The sequence below is a fragment of the Amblyraja radiata genome, chromosome 8 (genome assembly GCF_010909765.2).
Source record: "Amblyraja radiata isolate CabotCenter1 chromosome 8, sAmbRad1.1.pri, whole genome shotgun sequence".
NCBI classification, from domain to species: Eukaryota; Metazoa; Chordata; class Chondrichthyes; order Rajiformes; family Rajidae; genus Amblyraja; species Amblyraja radiata.
Window position 1 is genome coordinate 74273463 of NC_045963.1, and position 22519 is coordinate 74295981.

General features: G+C 47.5%; 1 protein-coding gene across 1 annotated transcript in view; it reads left to right on the forward strand.

The window, feature by feature from the left end:
• The window catches only part of plcb1 (phospholipase C beta 1), a gene marked incomplete at its 5' end in the record, with an annotated part of 446201 nt that overhangs the window by 233385 nt on the left and 190297 nt on the right, over nt 1-22519 (forward strand). The window contains 2 exons of the mRNA XM_033026421.1: nt 14771-14911; nt 19130-19209. Of these exons, the coding sequence (XP_032882312.1) occupies nt 14771-14911; nt 19130-19209 (221 nt within the window). The remainder of the gene's footprint in view (nt 1-14770; nt 14912-19129; nt 19210-22519) is intronic.

The window sequence follows — 22519 nt, forward strand, 5'->3', positions numbered from 1 at the left end:
CTTACCGTCGACACCACAACCCCTCCTTCACATGGCTGATCATCGGTTCATGAGTTGGTTGGGGCGCCGGACTTTGCGCGCGACATCGCGCGGCCCGGGCCAAAACTCCTCAGCTGGCCCGCCGGCTGGGCTTTGTGTGCAGTCCAGCACCCGGGCCCAACTCATCATTCACCCAGCCACGGTCAACGAATTGCCGTTGGGAATTTGTCCTGTATTTTGTCCTTTATTTGGGAGTGAGGAAGTTGGCAACCCTATGGTTGATACAAGTTAGCACATCTCAACAGCAAGGCCTGTGACACAGGTGTTTTGGGGGCATCCAAAATGTTGGTATTCTCCTGATATTTAACAGTGCATTTAAACCAGCTAACTTTTATACTTGCTCATTAATTCTTGTGATTTCCATTCCGAGATTCAGGAAAATGTGGCGGAGAATAATACAGGCCTTTGTAAAACAGGAATAGTGCAGGAGAATGTTCCCGATGCAGGAATAATGTTGCCGATGTTAGGGGGAGTCTAGAACCAGGGGTCACAGTTTAAGAGTAAGGGGTAGGCCATTTAGAACTGAGATGAGGAAAAACTTTTTCACCCAAAGAGTTGTGAATCTGTGGAATTCTCTGCCACAGAAGGCAGTGGAGGCCGATTCACTGGATGTTTTCAGAGAGAGTTTTTTTTTTTTAGATGTTTTTATTAAGGATATTTATAAACATTTGCATGCAATACGCAAGATTATAGCTATAGGCTAATTTCCATCTGTAGTCCCTCTGGTAAACCAGGTTAACACATCACAACACATTCAATCCATAAGAAAAGAATCAAAACAAAACAAAAGACAGACAAAAAACATAACAAAACAGACAATAAAGTTAAAAAGTAACAATAAAAGACTGCCAGATGATTATATTACGGTTGATTATGAATACAGGTTTGATTTTCCAGTAACCATTTTTTGAGTTGTTTTGTATATGTGGTGATGGTTGGCAGATCCCGTATGAAGCAGGGGATCGCGTTCCAGGTATGCGACGCTCTATAGGAAAATACTGTCTGGCCAAATACACTTTTCTTAAACGGGACAACACAATCACCCCTGGATGCTGCTCTTGTCGACCTATTTATGTTCTTCTTTATAAATTCTTTTAACGGAGGTGGGGCTAGTCCATGGATGATTTTATAAACTAAAATTGAGTCTGAATAATTTATTACATTTTCCCAGCTCAGCAGATCAAATGTTTTAAGGATGCTGCAGTGATGGTACATTCTGGGCTTTTTATCAAGAGTTTTTAAGGCTTGTTTGTAAGCAATTTCAACAGGCTTTATCGTGGACTTACATGCCAATGACCAAGTCGTTATACCGTAGGTCATGTATGGCATAATCATAGCATTAAAATATAATTTAGCCGAATCAGTAGTTAAATTATTCCTAATATACCTAAAATTGGACAAATTAAATTTAATTAAATTCACTGTTCTTTTTACCTGTTGTTTAAAACCGAGGTGTGAGTCAATCACGATTCCTAAATATTTAAACTCCTTTACAATTTTAAGTTTTGTTCCATGAACAAACACATCTGGATCTGCATCTGTACTTGCCTTTTTGGAGAAAAACATACAGACAGTTAGATTTAGCTCCTAGGGCTAACGGAATCAAGGGATATGGGGAGAAAGCAGGAACGGGGTACTGATTTTGGATACAGCCATGATCATATTGAATGGCGGTGCTGGCTCGAAGGGCCGAAAGGCCTACTCCTGCACCTACGTTCTATGATTCTCTGTTTCTGGACAATTTTAAGTGTTTTTTCTGAAGCCAATTAACCTACAAACCTGTACGTCTTTGGAGTGTGGGAGGGAACCAGACCACCTGGAGAAAACCCACGTGTTGACAAGTAAAACTCCGTGCAGACAGCGCCTGTAGTCAGGATCGAACCCTGAACCTTGAGGCAGCAACTCTACCGCTGCGGCACTGTGCATTTAAAGCAGTTGACTTTTTTAATCATCACTTATTAATTCTGGTGATTTCTATTCCGGTCCGCGTTCATGGAAACGTGGGGAAATGATAAGAACGGGGTTAGTATATGATGGGTGCAGGTGGCTGGTTGATGGATGGAGCAGACGCGATGGGCCGAAGGGCCTGCACCCCCGCTATATGTCTCCACGACCCCACAGTTTAAGATTAAGCCATTTAGAACGGAGACGAGGAAACGCAAACGAGAGAGTGGTGAGTCTGGGGAATTCTCTGCCTCAGAGGGCGGTGGAGGCAGGTTCTCTGGATGCTTTCAAGAGAGAGCTAGATAGGGCTCTTAAAAATAGCAGAGTCAGGGGATATGGGGAGAAGGCAGGAACGGGGTACTGATTGGGGATGATCAGCCATGATCACATTGAATGGCGGTGCTGGCTCGAAGGGCCGAATGGCCTACTCCTGCACCTGTCTATTGACTCTATATTTAACTTACAAACCTGTTTGTGGAAAATTCCCATCTGCCATTTGAGTGAAGTTGACGTATCTAATTAAAATAGCCTAAAGATTGCTTGAGAATAATGTGGGCAGCATTTGATTTGCACACATTAGTCATCCAGCAAGGAGAAACGTTTCCTTACTCCGAAATGTCCAACATTATAAGGCCACCATAATGATTTATTTTATAAATAGACCTTTGGGATTAAACTGATGCACATGCAAAGAGGAAATGGAGAAAATCTTTTTCTTTTTGCTACAGGTTGGTTAGCCATTGAAAGGTATAGCATGGAAATAGGCCATTCAGCCCACATAGTCCATGCTGGCTGGCCGTCGATCACCGTCCACATTCAGGGGGGCATGGTGGCGCAGCGGTAGAGTTGCTGCCAGGGACCCAGGTTCGATCCCGACCACGGGTGCTGTCTGTACGGAGTTTGCACGTTCTCCCCGTGACTTGCGTGGGTTTTTTCCGAGATCTTCGGTTCCCTCCCACACTCCAAAGACGTACAGGTTTGTAGGTTAATTGGCTTGGTATAAATTGAATTGAATTGAATTGAATTCATTTTATTAGCCAAGTATGTACACATATAAGGAAATTGCCTTGGTGCTTTGCTCGCAAGTAACAACACGATATACAGTAAACAATTAAAAATAAAACATTATAATTTAAACATGTGAAGAATTAAATAAAATACCAGAGGAAAAGGAGGCTACAGACTTTGGGTTATTGAGTAGAGCTACCGCTCGTGGAAAAAAAACTGTTTCTATGTCTAGCTGTGGCGGCTTTCACAATCCGGAGTCGCCTTCCAGAGGGAAGTGATTCAAATAGTTTGTGGCCAGGGTGAGAGGGGTCAGAGATGATCTTACCCGCTCGCTTCCTGGCCCTTGCAGTGTACAGTTCGTCAATGGGGGGAAGGTTGCAGCCAACAACCTTCTCAGCTGATCGAATGATGCGCTACAGCCTCCGAATGTCGTGCTTGGTGGCTGAGCCAAACCAGACCATGATGGAGAAGGTGAGGACAGACTCTATGATGGCTGAGGGCAACATTCTTCAGTCATCTTCTTCAGACTGAGGGCAACGTTTCGGGCCGAAACCCTTCTTCAGACTGATGCAGTCTGATCAGTCTGAAGAAAGGTTTCGGCCCGAAACGTTGCCTATTTCCTTTGCTCCATAGATGCTGCTGCACCCGCTGAGTTTCTCCAGCACTTTTGTCTACCATCTAAAATCAGTAACTCGTTCCTGCTTTTTCCCAAAATCCCTTGATTCCTTTTGCCCTAGGAGCTAAATCTAACTCTCTCTTGAAAACATTTAAAGTAAATGAAACAAGAGAATGAACAAACGGCTTTGGGTTTAGGCCGGATATCTGGAAGCAGGGGATGCAGTATCTCGGAACGAAACCAAACTAAACTAAACTAAACTAATTACACTGTAAACTGTAGAGAAAAACGAGTGTTGCTCTATTTTCATTTGCTTGCCACTTGCATTGCGCCATTCACTTCAAAAACAAATGTTGCGGGCTGAGCCGTTAACTATTCTTGCAGCTATTTAATTATCAGTTTGACTTGAAGACTTTATTTTCATCTCCTATTGCTGATTGCTGTTATTAAGGTGAAGTTTAATACCATTCTTCTGGGTGTCAAAGAATGAGGTTACCCACTGGGATTGAGGACATTTCCAGCAGAGTCTTGGTCATTTGAGAGATGCAGTGTGGAAACGGGCCCTTCGGCCCACCGGGCATCGATCACACCTTTCACACTCGTTCTATCCTACGCACTAGTCGGTTTCTCGTAAGCCTCCTCTGGACCCTCTCCAAAGCCAGCACATCCTTCCTGAGATATGGTGCCCAAAACTGCTCACAAAACTCCTCGTTGAAGGTCACCGAATAGTGAAAGGCCTGGAAAGAGTGGATGTGGAGAGGACGTTTCCACTAGTGGGAGAGTCCAGGACCCACAGGCCGTAGCCTCAGAATAAAAGGACGCTCCTTCAGGAAGGAGATGAGGAGGAATTTCTTTAGTCTGAGGGTGTTGAATCTGTGGAATTCTCTGCCACAAAAGGCAGTGGAGGCCAATTCACTGGATGTTTTCAAGAGAGAGATAGATTTAGCTCTTGGGGCTAACGGAATCAAGGGATATGAGGAAAAAGCAGGAACATGGTACTGATTTTCAATGATCAGCCATGATCATATTGAATGGCGGTGCTGGCTCAAAGGGCCGAATGGCCTACTCCTGCACCTATTTTTCTATGTTTCAATGGATATTTTTAAGATAGATAGATTCTTGATTAGTATAGATGTTCAGGGGTTATAGGGGACAAGGCAGGAGAATGGGGTTAAGAGGGAAAGATTGATAGACAATAAACAATAGGTACAGGAGTAGGCCATTCGGCCCTTCAAGCCAGCATTGCCATTCAATGTGATCATGGCTGATCGTCCACAATCAGTATCCCATTGCTGCCTTCTCCCCATATCCCCTGATTCCGCTATCTTTAAGAGCCCTATCTAGCTCTCTCTTGAAAGTATCCATAGAACCAGCCTCCACCGCCCTCTGAGGCAGAGAATTCCACAGACTTACAATTCCCTGTGAGAAAAAGTGTTTCCTCGTCTCCGTTCTCCGATCAGCCATGATTGAATGGGGGAGCAGACTTGATGGGCTGAATGGCCTAATTCTGCTCCTATCACCTTATGAACTCATGAAGTGCGGTCTGACCAGCGCCTTATGAAGCCTTACTCCCTACACTTCCATTCCCCTTCTCCACACATCCGTCCTCTCTGCAGCCCCTCTCCCCGCCTCTCTCTGCTCCCCCCCCGCCCCCCCAGCCTCAATATCTGTCTAATCCACTTTCCACAATTCCCACCCCTTGTCTCCACTCCCTATCCCCTAGTTCCCCCCCTCCCCCCATCCTTTTTCCCACTCCATCAAATTATTGTTTAAGAAAGAACTGCAGATGCTGGAAAAATCGAAGGTCGTCAAAAATGCTGGAGTAACTGGAATGGATTTTCCAGTCGGAACCCTTCTTCAGACTGCAGGCCGAGTAGACCTGATGGCTGAATGGTTTAACACTGCTCCTGTGTCGTGTGGTCTTATGCTCTTATCTCCTCTGGTCCTCTGGACCTCTGGACCTCTGGACCTCTGGACCTCTGTAGGAAGGAACTGCAGATGCCAGTTTAAACAGAATATTAGACACAAAAAGCTGTTTAAGAAAGAACTGCGGATGCTGGAAAAATCGAAGGTAGACAAAAATGCTGGAGAAACTCAGCGGGTGAGGCAGCATCTATGGAGCGAAGTAATAGGTGACGTTTCGGGTCGAGACCCTTCTTCAGACTGACCTGAAACGTCACCATCAAATTATTCATTTCATTTCACCCTCTTTCTTCCAAGCTGGTTCATTTACTACAGATCAGAAATTGTACAATTATGGTATTATTACGATGTAATTAAAATTACAACTATCACTCAAATACATTTTTATGATTTCATGATTAATTGAGCTTAATTATCTTCATCTCTCAACAGCCCTAATTATAGCGTTGGAGACATTGATAATGTTGTGGTGCGTTAGATTGTTCCGTTTTCAATGGTGAAAATGAACACTGCATCTAATAGCGCTCATTATATTGGACGTTTAGTTCAGCGTGGTTTAGAGATACGGCACGGAAATAGGCCCTTCGGCCCACCGAGTCGGTGCCGACCAGCGATCCCCGCACACCACCACCATCCGACACACCACTTGGGACAATTTACATTTATTCCAAAGCCAATTAACCTACAAACCTGCACGTCTTTGGAGTGTGGGAGGAAACCGAAGATCTCGGAGAAAATCCATGCAGGTCACGGGGAGAAGGTACAAACTCTGTACAGAGAGCACCTGTAGTCGGGCTGGAACCCGGGTCTCTGGCACTGCAAGCGCTGTACGGCAGTGGCTCTACCACCTTACAAATGATGGAAAAAAGAGCAGAATTTTTTACTTTTATTACATGAAACCTGTTAAGATAATAAACCGCCCGCACACAAAATAGCAAGGACATAGGTCATAGATCTTATAGAGGTGTATAATTTCATGAGAGGAATAGATCGGGTGGGCACACTGGGTATCTTGCCCAGAGTATAGGAATCGAGGACCAGAGGACACACGTTTAAGGTGAGGGGGGGGAAAGATTTTACAGGAATCTGAGGGGTAATGTTTTTTCACACAAATGGTGGAGGGTGTACGGAACGAGCTGCCAGAGGAGGTAGTTGAGACCGAATGTGGCCTGTAACCCGAAATCATCCAGCCCGCAGATGTATTTTTCTTCCCGTAATCATCCGGCCCGCCGACCGTGTGTACCGCATCCTACGCAAAGCCGCCGGCTAGGCCCCCAGAAGACCCCTTCTGTGAACACGTTTAAGAAAGAACTGCAGATGCCGAAAAAATCGAAGGTAGATAAAAATGCTGGAGAAACTCAGTGGGTGAGAGAGACATGCAAGGATTGCATGGGGCTGCCTCACCCGCTGAGTTTCTCCAGCATTTTTGTCTACCTTCTGCGAACACGTGATTTGATGCCTGCCGTCCGGGGCACGATGTGGGCGGGATGCATGTGTGCACGTGATAGATGTGGCCCGCTGTATATTAGTGACTAATCTGTCGCTGTAGGTCAGACATGCGTCCTGGCCCCTATGCAGAACAAGGTTTCCGACCCCTGAATTAGACAGGTACATGGATAAGCCAGGTTTGGAGGGATATGGGTTAAACAAAGGCGGGTGGGTCTAGTTTAGATGGGGCATGTTGGTCGGCGTGGGCAAGTTGAGCTGATGGACCTGTTTCCACGCTGTATCACTCACTCTACGACTCCAGCTGCAGTGTTCATTGCAGCAGACAGCTGTGGAGGCCAAGTCAGTGGATGTTTTCAAGGCAGAGATTGATAGATTCTTGATTAGCACGGGTGTCAGGGATTATGGGGAGAAAGCAGGAGAATGAGGTTGAGAGGGAAAGATAGATGAGCCATGATTAAATGGCGGAGTGGACTCGGTTCTCCGAACGGCCTAATTCCGCTCCGATCACTTATCAACTCTTGAATAGAGAAAATAATACAAGGTGCTGGTCTGGTCACATCATCTTGAATAGAATAACTATCCTATTTCGAGTTATCCATTACTTCTGTCGATGCCTCATACGTGTTTCCGAAGCTGATAAGCCTCGAACATAATAGGTATTTTAGGTTTGCATTTTTTTAGTTTTGATCGTTAATAGCATCAGTAGAAAGTTGAGGCGAATGTCGGAAAAAAAAAAAATTTGTCCCCTCAATAACATTTCAAAACTGGTTGTGGCTTCAATGAAAGTAATTCAAGGTGGATTATCTGATGCATTTCCCCAGGCTGTGTCCATAATGCGTTCGTAATTCTTCTTGAATTGAATTGAGATTGTGTTATTTGTGGGGATATAAATAGAGGCCATTTGCTGCGTTGATTCACTTTGAACGTTTTCCGAAATGCCTGGGCTTTGTTGATGGGAACCTGTGGTGAAATGTTCTCTGATGTGTTGCTCCCCAATTGCGAGCGCAATTCATTTTCCTGTCTCGATCTTTCACCAGACGTACCCTGGCAGAAGGTCTCTGAAGAAGGCCCTCGACCCCAAACGTCGCCTATTCCTTCCCTCCATAGATGCTGCCTCACCCCGCTGAATGTCTCCAGCATTTTTTTGTCTACCAGGCAGAAGGCCGTGGGTTGGAAAGAACTGCAGATGCTGTTTTACACTGAAGATGCACACAAAATGCTGGAGTAACTCAGCGGGACAGGCAGCATCTCAGGATACGATGGGGAGAAGGCAGGTACAGGATACTGAGTTGGATGATCAGCCATGATCATATTGAATGGCGGTGCAGGCTCGAAGGGCCGAATGGCCTACTCCTGCACCTATTTTCTATGTTTCTATGTTACGGCAGAACTTTATTTATCCCAGGAGGGAAATGGATCTGTCAACAGTCATAAAAACACAACAGGATACATGAAACATTAAATTAAAGTGACAAGTGGAAAGGGTTGGGGAGGGGAGTCAGTCTCAGTCTACCCCACGACAGAAGGGGGAGGAGTTGTACAGTTTGATAGCCACAGGGAAGAAGGATCTCCTGTGATGTTCTGTGTTGCATCTTGGTGTTTAGTTTAGTTTAGAGATACAGCGCGGAAACAGGCCCTTCGGCCCACCGGGTCCGCGCCGACCAGCGATCCCCGCACACTAACACTATCCTGCACCCACTAGGGACAGTTTTTACATTCACCAAGCCAATTAGCCTACAAACCTGTACGTCTTTGGAGTGTGGGAGGAAACCGAAGGTCTCGGAGAAAACCCACGCAGGTCACGGGGAGAACGTACAAACTCCGTACAGACAGCGCCCGTAGTCAGGATTGAACCTGGGTCTCCGGCGCTGCGTTCGCTGTAAGGCAGCAACTCTACCGCTGCGCCACCGTGACCACCCTCAGGTGCTCCTCGGGTTGACCAGTGTGTCACGGACGGGGTGAGCTGTATTGCCCAGGATGCTCCGCAGTTTGAGGAGCATCCCCCCCCCTCCAAGACCACCCTCCAGTGAATCCCACTCCAGCCGCCAGGACGGGGCCAGCTTTTCAGCGTGATTTAACGTACAGCTTCAATCGAATGTCACCAAAATAAAATTAATCACAAGGATAGGGACTGCGGGGAAAATATGTTTTCATGCAGTGCAATATTAATTTATGATGCTATTTATCCAGGTCCGCTCGAAGTGGAAAGTGATGTGGAAGATTAGATCCCTGTTCTCCTCATTATCTTTCTGCACCACAAACCACTTCAATTTACAATTTTACACATGGCAGGTCCTCATCGTCTGTTGGGCCACATCCCGGGGAGGCTCAGCCGACTTAGAGAATCTCCTTGGCTTTTGTCCCCGATGCTTTGGATTTAGTTTTCGGAGATGACTGCGTCGAGACGGGGTCATTCAGCTCACCGAGAACTTGCCCACCATCGATCACCCGCCTTCGCACTTACTTCTGCGCTATCCCACTCTCCCATCCACGCTGGGGGGGCAATTTTTACACAGAGGGGCAATTAACTGACAGACCCGCACCTCTTTGGGATGTGGGAGGAAACCGGAGCACCCGGAGAAAACCCACGCAGGTCACGGGGAGAACGTACAAACTCCGTATGGACATAGAAACATAGAAACATAGAAACTTAGAAAATAGGTGCAGGAGTAGGCCATTCGGCCCATCGAGCCTGCACCGCCATTCGACATGATCATGGCTGATCATCCAACTCAGTATCCCATCCCTGCCTTCTCTCCATAACCCCTGAACCCTTTAGCCACAAGGGCCACATCTAACTCTCTCTTAAATATAGCCAATGAACTGGCCTCAACTACCTTCTGTGGCAGAGAGTTCCACAGATTCACCACTCTCTGTGTGAAAAATGTTTTTCACATTTCGGTCCTAAAAGACTTCCCTCTTTTTTTTTTTTTTTTTTTTTTTTTTTTAATATAAATTTATTCAATTATTAAAAAAATAATATTACACTACAATAAAACAAGCCAGAACCCACCACCATAATACAATACAAACATGTAATAAACTACTATACAACTATGATACAATCCTTATTGAGGATACATTCAACACCCTGCGGAGCCCAGCGGTCCCGGAACTCCCTCAGGGTGCCCGCAGACAGGGCGTATTCCCTTTCAAATCCCACCCGGGCACGGACGTAACCCCGGAAAAGGGGTAGGCAGCTGGCTCGGGTAGAGCCCTCCACCTCTACACAGACTCTTCCAGCCCGCAAAAGTGGCAGGCGGCTGGCGAGTCTGTGAACCGCGAGAGAAACAGGTTGCAGGGAACACCTCGGTGCAATACCCTCCACCCCAGGTCCCCAATGTAGAGGGGGAGAATCCCTGCGTAGAGGGACCCCCACCGGGGGCCCCCCTCGCGACCGGAAGGGAACACCGACCGCCACTTGGTGTCCGGACGGTGGACCAGGGCAAGGAAGTGCAGGGTGTGGAGGAGGAGCCTGTACAGGACAAATTGTGTGGGACCGGCTCCCGGGATGGATTACGGCGCCTGGGTCTGATGAGTACTTCCGGCTGAGCGGGGGCTTGCTCAACCACCAGTACTCCACACGTTTGAGCCCCCCGGTCACCCGATGGGGCGGGACAAGGACCGGCAGCTCTCAAGCCCGGGCCGTCACCCAAAAAGACTTCCCTCTTGTCCTTAAACTGTGACACTTCACAACACACAGTGAAGTGCAGCTAGTTCTGTTCTAAAGGTAATGTACATGAAGGATAGACACAAAGTGCTGGAGTTACTCAGCGGGTCAGGCAGCATCTATGGAGAAAAAGGAATGGGTGACGTTTTGGGTCGGGACCCTCCTCGGAAGATGCATTCTGAACGTCTTTGGGGTGCGAGAGGAAACCGGAGCGCCCGGAGAAAACCCACGCGGGTCACGGGGGGAATGTACAAACTCTGTGCAGACAGCAGCCGTAGTCAGGATCGAACCCGGGTCTCTGGCGCTGTGAGGCAGCAACTCTACCGCTGCGCCACCGTGACATCGTTTGCTGCTTAACTGCAAGACATTCGTCCAATATAGGGCGCTCAGAATCCCACCTCTGCTCGCAGGGAAGAAGGAATGTATGTTCCTAATGTCTTTGGGACACTACCTGCGTACATTAACTGCTTCGTTTAGTTGTGGTTTTAGAGATACAGCGCGGAAACAGGCCCTTCGGCCCACCGAGTCCGCACCGAGCAGCGATCCCCGCACACTAACACTACCCTACACGCACTAGTAACAAGCCAATTAACCTACAAACCTGTACGTCTTTGGAGTGTGGGAGGAAACCGAAGATCTCGGAGAAAACCCATGTTTTTGAACTCGGGTCTCCGACACTGTGAGGCAGAAACTCTACCGCTGTGCCATCGTGCCACCATTGCTAATTAACTACTTTAGAAGCGTGGTCGGTCTTTGTCGGAGATCAATTCATACACAGCATGAAACTACACAGCTGGTTGGAGGTAATATAGCTGGGTAATCAATTTTTATTGCTGTTAGTTGAGATGTAAATATTGGCTTGCACAGCATGAAGGGCCTGTTCCGACTTGGACGTCATTTGCGCGTCATTTACGTGACATCATTTACGCGTCACGACGCGCGCGTCCGGACACGCACGTGATGCGCGACATCCGCCATTTTGTACATCCCAGGATTTTGGGATGTACAAAACCTTCGCGCGCCATCTGCGCGACACGCAAATGACGCCCAAGTGGGATAGGCCCTTTAATCATCCTTTAAATGTTACCTGAAGGTAGGAGAAAGGGCCGAGGAGCTACATAGGGACATTAAACAGATGCCCCTGCTCTTTCTTGAGCAGATGCAAAGAATTGGGCAGCACGCTGGCGCAGCGGTAGAGTTGCTGCCTCACAGCGCCAGAGTCCCGGGTTCAATTCTGACTACTGGTGCCATCTCTATGTACATTCTCCCCGTGACCCACGCGGATTTTCTCCGGTTTCCACCCACCCTCCAAAGACGCGCAGGTTTGCAGGTTAATTGGCTTCGATAAAATTGTAAATTGTCCCTAGAGCATTTGGGATAGTGTTAATATGCGGGGATCGCCGGTCGGTACGGACTCGGTGGGCCGAAGGGCCTGCTTCTACCCTGATGCAAGTGTGTTCGATACATCTCAGAAATTCTTTGGGTCCTGTGCCTTTGCCAATTCAACCATCTTTTAAATTGGATCTGCTATGGCAGAGGATGTGCAGGAAGGAACTGCAGATGCTGGTTTACGCTGAAGATAGACACAAAATGCTGGAGTAACTCAGCGGGACATGCAGCACCTCTGGAGAGAAGGAATGGGCGACGTTTCAGGTCAAGAAGAAGGGTCTCGACCAGAAACGTCACCCATTCCTTCTCTCCAAAGTGGGACAATTGTCCCTAGTGTTAATGTGCGGGGATCGCTGGTCGGCGCAGACCCGGTGGGCCGAAGGGCCTGTTTCCGCGCTGTATCTCTAAACTAAACTAAACTCTTGCCGATCTTTCCCAAATGCTGACAGACACAAAATGCTGGAGTAACTCAGCGGGACAGGCAGCATCTCTGGAGAGAAGGAATGGGTGACGATCTGTGTCAAGACTCTTCTTCAGACCCAACCCGACCCGAAACGTCACCCATTCCTTCTCTCCAGAGATGTTGCCTGTCCCACTGAGTTACTCCAGCAATTTGTGTCCATCCTCACGGCAGAGTAAATGTTCCTTCACTCTGTCCAGTCCACATGTTTTTTTTTTGTGACGTAAGTTTCAGAAACTTTGTTAGCCAAGTTCTCGGAAGGCAAAGATTCTCAGTCGAGATGGCACAAAGTCCCGGACTAACTCAGCGGGTCAGGCAGCATCTGTGGAGGACATAGACAGGTGACCTCTCCGGTTGGGAGCCTTCTTCAGACTGCTTTTTGGGATGGCCAGAAGGATGGGAGAGAGAGAGAGAGAGAGGCAGGGGTTATAGAGAGGGGCAGTGCAAACTCCGCACAGACAGTCAGGATCAAACCCGATTCTCTGGCGCTATGAGGCAGCTGCACCATAGTGCTGTCCATTTTAATACTCGTCGCATCAGCACAAATACATTCAGTTTCTAAGGACTTCTACCATTTAGAACGGAGATGAGGAAACACTTTTTCACACAGAGAGTTGTGAATCTGTGGAATTCTCTGCCTCAGAGGAGGCTGGTTCTCTGGATACTTTCAAGAGAGAGAGAGAGATAGATAGGGCTCTTAAAGATAGCGGAGTCAGGGGATATGGGGAGAAGGCAGGAACGGGGTACTGATTGTGGATATTCAGCCATGATCACATTGAAGGGCCGAATGGTCTACTTCTGCACCTATTGTCTATTGTCTGTTGTCTATCTCTAATATTCAAAGAATAATGGTGGAATGACTGATTTCTGACCATTGGGAAATCGTGACGAGTCTTAACAAATACATCTTTGAACTTAGAGTGATGAATTAAATGCCTTTGATCGATATAATATTGAAGTGCCCGGAGAAGGGTTTCGACCCGAAACGTCACCTATAGAAATAGCAATGTCAACATTTTAACGAGAAGTCAAATGGATAAAACCCGAAACTAAACATCTTGCAGAGTTGATTGCAACGTTTTGGAGGAGATGGAAGGAACTGCAGAGGCTGGTATCCTGAGCAAAAAACACAAAATGCTGGAGTAACTCCATGGGTCAGGCAGCATCTGCGGAGAAAATGGGCAGGGGGCGTTTTGGGTCGGGACCCTTCTTTCTATTGATTGGAGTAGAGGGGAGGAAGCTGCAAAAAAAGAGGTGGTCAGAAGAAGGGTCCCAACCCAAAACGTCACCCACTCCTTCACTCCAGAGCCGCTGCCTGTCCCGCTGAGTTACTCCAGCATTTTCCGTCTATCTTCGATGTAAACCAGCATCTGCAGTTCCTTCCTACACATACAGTGCGGAAACAGGCCCTTCGGCCCGACTTCTCCGGCCGACCAACCTGTCCCAGCTACACTAGTCCCACCTGCCTGCATTTGGCCCATATCCCCCCAAACCTGTCCTGTACATGTGCCTGTCTAAATGGGTGGTGAATCTGTGGAATTCTTTGCCACTGAAGGCTGTGGAGGCCAAGTCAGTGGATATATTTAAGGCAGAGATAGATAGATTCTTGATTAGTGGCGATGTCAGGGGTTATGGGAAGAAGGCAGGAGAATGGGGTTAGAAGGTAGGGATAGATCAGCCATGTTTGAATGGCAGAGTAGACATTATGGCCGAATGGCCTTATTCTCTCTCAAGAGAGAGCTAGATAGAGCCCTTAAAGATAGCGGAGTCAGAGGATATGGGGAGAAGGCAGGAACGGGGTACTGATTGTGGATGATCAGCCATGATCACATTGAATGGCGGTGCTGGCTCGAATGGCCTAACGGCCTACTCCTGCACCAATTGTCCATTGTCTATTGTCTACTCCTGTCACTTATGATTTATGGCCTACTGTAAATGTTTCTTGAACATTGCGATAGTCTCAGCCTCAACGACCTCCTCTGGCAGCTCGTGCTATACACCCACCACCCTTTGTGTGATAAAGTTACCCCTCAGATTCCATTTAAATCATTCCCCCTTCACCTTAAGCCTGTGTCCTCTGGTTCTCGATCCCTCTGTGCAAGAGCCTCTGTGCGTCTACCCGATCTATTCAGCACGTGATTGCTGTCTGAAGAATTAGTTATATAACAGGTTTGTAAATGGAGGTCAACTTCTCGTGTTCTGCTGTTAATATCGGCTGAGACCGGCAGAGGTGAGGCGTGGCGCTAAAACCCGTGTTTAATTATTTCGACAGGACACAAAGCTCCGGGAATTGTTGGACGTGGGGAATCAAGGAAGCCGCCTGGAGAACAGGATGGTGACGGTGGTCTATGGACCCGACTTGGTCAACATCTCCTATCTCAACTTCATGGCCTTCCAAGAAGATGTAGCTAAGGTACTTGTGCGATACGATACAATAGAACTATATTTATCCCAGGAGGGAGATTGGTCTGCCAACAGTCATAAACACCACACGAAAACACATGAAACATGAAATAATGAGACATTTTGGGCGGCACGGTGGCACAGCGGTGGATTTGCTGCCTTGCAGCGCCGGAGACCCGGGTTCGATCCCGACCACAGATGCTGTCCGTATGGAGTTTGCACGTTCTCCCCATGACCTGCGTGGGTTTTCACCGCGATCTTCAGGTTCCTCCCACATTCCAAAACCGTACGGGTTTGTAGGCTAATTGGCTTGGTATAAATATACAATTGTCCCTAGTGTTTAGTTTAGTTTAATTTTGGGATACAGCACGGAAACAGGCCCTTCGGCAACTGGAATTAGAGGGGCGGTACAAGTGCATGGCTGTACGGTTGCTGCCTTGCAGAGCCAGAGACCCGGGTTCGATCCTGACTACAGGTGTTGTCTGTACAGAGTTTGCACATTCTCGCTGTGACCACGTGGGTTTACTCCGGGTGCTCTGGTTTTCCTCCCACATTGCAAAGATGTGCAGGTTTGCAGGTTAATTGGCTTTGGTAAAATTGTTAAATTGATTTGTAGTGTGTAGGATAGTTCTCATGTAGGGTGATCACTGGTCAGCGCGGCCTGGGTGGGCCGAATGGCCTGTTTCCGCGCTGTATCTCGACAGTATCTAACTACCAACTTTGACCACTTTTAAAACAAGACTGAAAACTTTTATGTTTACTTTAGCTTTCAGCTAAATCTTAACTACATTGCACTTTTAACTTTTGCACTTTTTACAATGCATTTTTAATTTTGCTTTTCTTTTCTTTTAGTTCTTCTATTTTATTTCATTTTATTGTTTCATTTATTGTATGACATGTTTTTATGTGAAGCACTTTGAGTCTGCCTTGTGTATGAAATGTGCTATATAAATAAAGTTGCCTTGCCTTGCCTAGGTGAGGCAGGTACTATCCGTGGACAAGTGTATGATTGGAAAGATACAGAGGGATAAGGGCCAAACATGGGCAAATGGGACTAGCGTAGATGAGGCATCTTGGTTGCCAAGGACAAGTTGGACCTGAGGGTCTGTGTCTGTGCTGCATCATTCTATAACTTTATTATTCAGTTGAATTAAGTTTGATTTTAGTATGATTGAAGTATACATTGTGTAGGCTTGGGCAGAGTGGATCAGAGCTACTGTAAAACATTCATAAGACTTATTTCTCATGTGGATCAGTTCATAGATTCAGCACGGAAATAGGCCCTTCGGCCCACTGAGTCCGCAACGACCAGCGATCCCCGCACACTAACACCATCCTACACGCACGAGGGACATTTTTTACATTTACACCAAGCCAATTAACCTACAAACCTGTACGTCTTTGGAGTGTGGGAGGATTCCGAAGATCTCGGAGAAAACCCACGCAGGTCACGGGGAGAACGTGCAAACTCCGTACAGACAGCACCCGCAGTCGGGATCGAACCCGGGTCTCTGGCGCTGTAAGGCAGCAACTCCCACGCTGCTGAATTATGCGTTATTCGTTGTAAGTAAAGTGAAAGTTGGCAGGATTTCAAAATGGAGTGGAGCCGTTTTGAGTTTGGAAATTGAATGCAATCAATGTATTAATCGAACTGTTGAAGTGGGGAATTAAATACAATGCTCTTTGCTCCGCTCTCACTGAACTGCATTAGTGCATTGCTAATCAAGTTAGCAAACCTAGTGTTGACAATGATAATGTTACCTGCTTCTTCTCAATAAATATTTCAGGGACCAGTCATCAGAAAGAATAGTGAATGTCTGTTTTTTCATGATTGGAGCTGATCTTTAGTTTATTGTCACGTGTACCGAGGTACAGTGAAAAGCTTTTGTCGAGTGCTATCCAGTCGTGGAAAAGACAATACATGATTACAATCGAGCCATTTACAGTGTATCAGATACATGCTAAGGGAATAACGTTTAGTGCAAGGTAAAGCCAGCCAAGTCCGATCAAGGTTAATCCAAGGGTCACCGATGAGGTAGATAGTAGTTCAGCGCTGCTCTCTGGTTGTGGTAGGATGGTTCAGTTGCCTGATAACAGCTGGGAAGAAACTGTCTCTGAATCTGGAGGTGTGTGTTTTCACACTTCTGTACCTTTAACCTGATGGGAGAGGGGAGAAGAGGGAGTGGCCAGGGTGCGACTGGTCCTTGATTATGCTGCTGGCCTTGCCGAGGCAGCGTGAGGTGTAGATGGAGTCAATGGAAGGGAGGTTGGTTTGTGTGATGGTCTGGGCTGTGATTATTATATGGTCATCCACTATTAGAGTCATAGAGCTCGAAGGGCCGAATGGCCTACTCCTGCACCTATTTTCTATGTTTCTATGTTTCTATAGAGTGACACATTGTTGTGAGATGTTACAGCTTCAGCATGTAAGATAGAAACAAAGCACAGGTGTTCAGTACAGTGTGTGTCTTCTTCATTTTACAAAAGTACACTGTGCATACTCACACATATTCACTAAACTAAAGGGCCTGTCCCACTTAGGCGAATTTTTCGGCGACTGCCGGTGACTGTCATAGTCGTAGCAGGTCGACTGGACCCCCCCCCCCCCCCCCACGACAATGTCTACGACAACCTACCACCTAGTCGACGTCAAGATACCGACAACCGGCGACCCATTAGGATGTCCACCTACGACCACACAGGCGACAGCCTACGACAACCGTAGACAACCTACGCCCACAAGCTACGGCAAGCAACGACCCTGTCGTCAACAACTGAAGATAATTCAGTCGCTGGTTGACGTAGGTAGTCGCCAATGGAATTCACCGAAGTCGGCATCGGCGACAACCTACGTCATCCGGGCGACAACCTACGACAGGAGAAGACAGGCTACGTCAAGCCCACATTCGCCAAAACGTTTCGAACATTTCAAAATCCAGCGGCGACCAGAAAAACGTTACGACTCTTTAGGCGACTTGAGGAGACGACTCACGCCCGTACAGGCGTCACCCCGTGACCATGTGGCGACAGCCTAGTCGCCTGTAGTCACCAAAAAAATCGCTTAAGTGGGACAGAGGCATAAGATATAGAATATATCACATGACGCAAATCATACCATTCTGGTACTCGGCTCTTAAAGTTACAGTTACCATCATATACATTATTATAGGCACTACAATCGTGGAAACAGGCTGTCGCCTGGCCTCAGCCCACTGAAGGTAGTGCTGGAGTAACTCAGCGGGTCAGGCAGCATCTCTGGAGAAAAAGGAACGGGTGATGTTTCGGTTCGAGACCCTTCTTCAGACTGAGAGTCAGGGGACAGGGAAATGAGAGATATAGAGGGTGATGGATAGAGACATAGAACAAATGAATGAAAGATATGCAAAAAAAGTTACAATGATAAAGGAGACAGGCCATTGTTAGCTGCGGGCTGGGTGAAAATGAGTGACAGACAATGAGACTCAACAAGATGAGTTTGAAGCTGGTACAACGACTTGGGTGGGGCAGGGGGAGAGAGAGAGAGGGGGGGATGCAAGGATTACTTGAAGTTAGTGAAATCAATATTCATACTGCTGGATAGACACACTGAAATTGGCTTAAGGTTAATAAATGCACTAGTCTTTCTAGTTGCCACAGAGGTTCACCTGCACCTCCTCCGACCTCATCTATTGCATCCGCTGCTCTAGGTGTCAGCTGCTCTACATCGGTGAGACCAAGCGCAGGCTTGGCGATCGCTTCGCCCGACACCTCCGCTCGGTTCGCACTAACCAACCCGGTCACCCGGTGGCTCAGCACTTCAACTCCCCCTCCCATTCCGATCCAACATTTCTGTCCTGGGCCTCCTCCATGGCCAGAGTGGGGACCACCGTAAATTGGAGGAGCAGCACCTCGTATTCCGCTTGGGCAGTTTACACCCCAGCGGTACGAACATTGACTTCTCTAATTTCAGGTAGTCTTAACTTTCTCCTCCCCTTCTCAGCCCTCCCTCAGCCCACTGGCTCCACCTCTTCCTTTCTTCTTCCCGCCCCCACCCTCACATCAGTCTGAAGAAGGGTTTCAGCCCGAAAATGTTGCCTATTTCCTTCGCTCCATAGATGCTGCCTCACCCGCTGAGTTTCTCCAGCATTTTTGTCTACCTTCGATTTTCCAGCATTTGCAGTTCCTTCTTAAACACTTCATAACTATCTGTTCCTTCAACCTAGTAACTGTTCCCCCGTTGATTTCTCAGGAATGGACTAATGCCCTCTTCAACTTGGCAACCAACCTGATGGCCCAGAACAGATCGAGGGACACCTTATTACACAAATCGTAAGTATGATCTTCTGTTTTAGCTTTTATTTAACCTTTACCGGCACTTACCAATACTCCAGAAGTTGCACTTCTTCAAAGATATTGAATGCAGAGATCCACTGCTGGAATCGAAAGCGAATGAATGAATGAATAAGTTTATTGGCCAAGTGTGTTCACATACAAGGAATTTGCCGTGGTGCTCTGCTCGCAAGTAACAACACGACATACAGTAACAATTAAGAATGACACATAAAACATTAATACTAAAATATTACAGTTTAAACATGTGAATGAAATAAAATACCAGAGCAACAGGAGGCTACAGACTTTTGGTTATTGAGTAGAGCTACTACTCGTAGAAAGAAGCTGTGGTGTCTGGCTGTGGTAGCTAGGACAGTCCGGAGTTGCCTTCTAGAGGGAAGTGATTCAAAGTGTTTGTGGCCAGGGTGAGAGGGGTCAGAGATGATCTTACCCGCTCGCTTCCTGGCCCTTGCAGTGTACAGTTCGTCAATGGGGGGAAGGTTGCAGCTTTGTTCTTACTCCGGCACTGTGCCTTTTCTTTTATAAAGGTGATGTTTCGGGCTTCTGTACCCTATCAAAGTTACTTCTTACTACAAAGTTAATCCGTCGAATTTGCCCGTCTTTTTTTCCATCTTTCTTTCAGATGTCCACTATTGGGAGTATCTTGTTTTTTTTTAACCCTTGCCTTCGTGGCCATCTGCCTGTTAGTTGTTGACCCGCCTGCAATGGCATTAAACTGTTGGTTAAACAGAGCAATCCCTCGGAGGTTGCGAAAGCCGATAAATCTATCCGTGCCAGCTTGAATGGTGGTTGGCGTGACAGGTGTAATCACCACTGTAGCATTCTGTGGTGGTAACGTTTGATTGTAATTTGCAAATGAAAATAAACGGAAGCAAAATATTTTGAGACGAGCCTGCCACGATCTCCTCATTCTGTTTAGTTCGACCCAGAACCTTTCTCCCAGGGTGGGAGTATCCGACGCTAGAGGGCACAGCTATAAGGCGAGAGGGGGAACGCTCAATGGAGGTGTGGGGGGGACAAGTTTTTTGAATCATGGAGCGGTGAGGGGGCCTGGAACTTGCTGCCAGGGGTGGTGGTGGAGGCAGATACGATAGTGGTGTTTAAGAGGCTTTTAGATGGGTGCATGGAAGTGCAGGGAATGGAGGGATATGGATCAAGTGCAGGCTGATGTGATCAATTCAGCTGGGCCTCATGTACGGCCCAGACATTGTGGGCCGAATGGCCTGTTTCCATTCGGTATTTTTTCAGTCAATTTCAATCAAGTGAAATGTGGATTACTGTTCTATGTTCCATGACTTCTGTGGAGGGAACAAGATTGGGAGATTCACCACTAAACGTTGTCTTATAGTCATCTTTCTCCATTTTAGTTTACAAATGGTTAATTCCCAATGTAACAAAATCGGCTCAAGTTCTCTCCTGGGGCAGACGACTTAACACTTACTCCCACACTCTAAAGGCGTGCAGGTTTGTAGGTTAATTGGCTTGGCAAAATTGTAAATTGTCCCTAAGTGTGTGCAGGACCGTGTTAGTGTGCGGGGATCGCTGGTTGGTGTGGAGCTGGTGGGCCGAGGGGCCTGCTTTCGCGCTGTATCTCTCAACTAAATTGAACTAAATGAAACCCGGGTTCGATCCAGACCTCAGGTGCTGTCCCTATGGAAGAGAGACACAAAATGCTGGAGTAACTCAGCGGGTCAGACAGCATCTCTAGAGAGAAGGAATGTGTGACGTTGAGGGTCGAGACCTTTCTTCGGATGATGTCAGGGGAGTGGGCGGGACACAGATAGAACGTGGTCGGAGATAGTAAAGGGCCTGTCACACTTGGCCGCCATTTGCACCTCATTTATGCGTCATATGTAAAATAGGTCAACGCGTGTTACGCGCGACGTTGCGCGCAAATCACGCGTCAGCATGCCGTCTGGTGCGCGTGATGTCATTAGAATACCCTGCGGCGCGTGACGACACATGGTTACGCACGGTGACGTAACCATGCGTCACCACGCGATACACGTGAGACGTCGGGACGCCAGCGTGCGACGCCAATGCGTCAGCGTGCGCAGGTGGCGCATGAGGATTTCGTGCAGCACGAAATCCTGGAGCGCCGTGCGACACCGCGCGCAACTCCACACTCTCCATGCGCCCGTCCCGCGTGCGTCATAACGCGACAACCACATTTTTGGAGGTTGCGTAAATGTCGTGCAAATGACGGCCAAGTGGGACAGGAACTTAAGACTGGTGGGAGAACTGGGTAGGGGGAGGGGATGGAGAGAGAGGGAAAGCAAGGGCTATTTGAAGTGTCCGAGAGTACGGTTCCAGACCTCCCAGCTGTCTCTGTGGAGTTACCTTTGTATCTCAGACAACACTCTTAAGGATGCTTGGATTAGACAATAGACAATAGGTGCAGGAGTAGGCCATTTGGCCCTTCGAGCCAGCACCGCCATTCAATGTGATCATGGCTGATCATCCCCGTTCCTGCCTTCTCCCCATATCCCCTGACTCCGCTATCTTTAAGAGCCCGATCTAGCTCTCTCTTGAAAGCATCCAGAGAACCCGCCTCCACTACCCTCTGAGGCAGAGAATTCCACAGATTCACAACTCTCTGTGTGAAAAAGTGTTTCCTCGTCTCCGTTCTAAATGGCTTACCCCTTATTCTTAAACTGTGGCCCCTGGTTCTGGACTCCCCCAACATCGGGAATATGTTTCCTGCCTCTAGCATGTCCAAACCCTTAGTAATCTTATATGTTTCAATAAGATACCCTCTCATCCTTCTAAATTCCAGAGTGTACAAGCCCAGCTGCTCCATTCTCTCAAGATATGACAGTCCCGCCATCCCGGGAATTAACCTTGTAAACCTACGCTGCACTCCCTCAATAGCCAGAATGTCCTTCTTCAAATTAGGTGACCAAAACTGCACACAATACTCCAGGTGTGGTCTCACTAGGGCCCTGTACAACTGCAGAAGAACTTAGGAGGTGTGAGCAACAGGGAGAAGAGGGACAGACTTGGATCGTTTTCTCTTGAACGCGGAACGCGTTTTCTCTGGAACGCTGGAGGTTGAGGGGTGACCTGATAGAAGAATATAAAATTATGAGAGACATAGACAGGGTAGACAGTCAGAACCTTATTCCCCAGGATGTAAACATGGAACTCCAGAGGGGCATAGCTTTACGGTGAGAAGCGCAAGTTATAAAGGAGATGTGCGGGGCAAGTTCTTTAGGTAGAGTTGCTGCCTTACAGCTTCAGAAACCCGGTTCAATCCCGACTACGGGTGCTGTCTGTACGTAGTGTG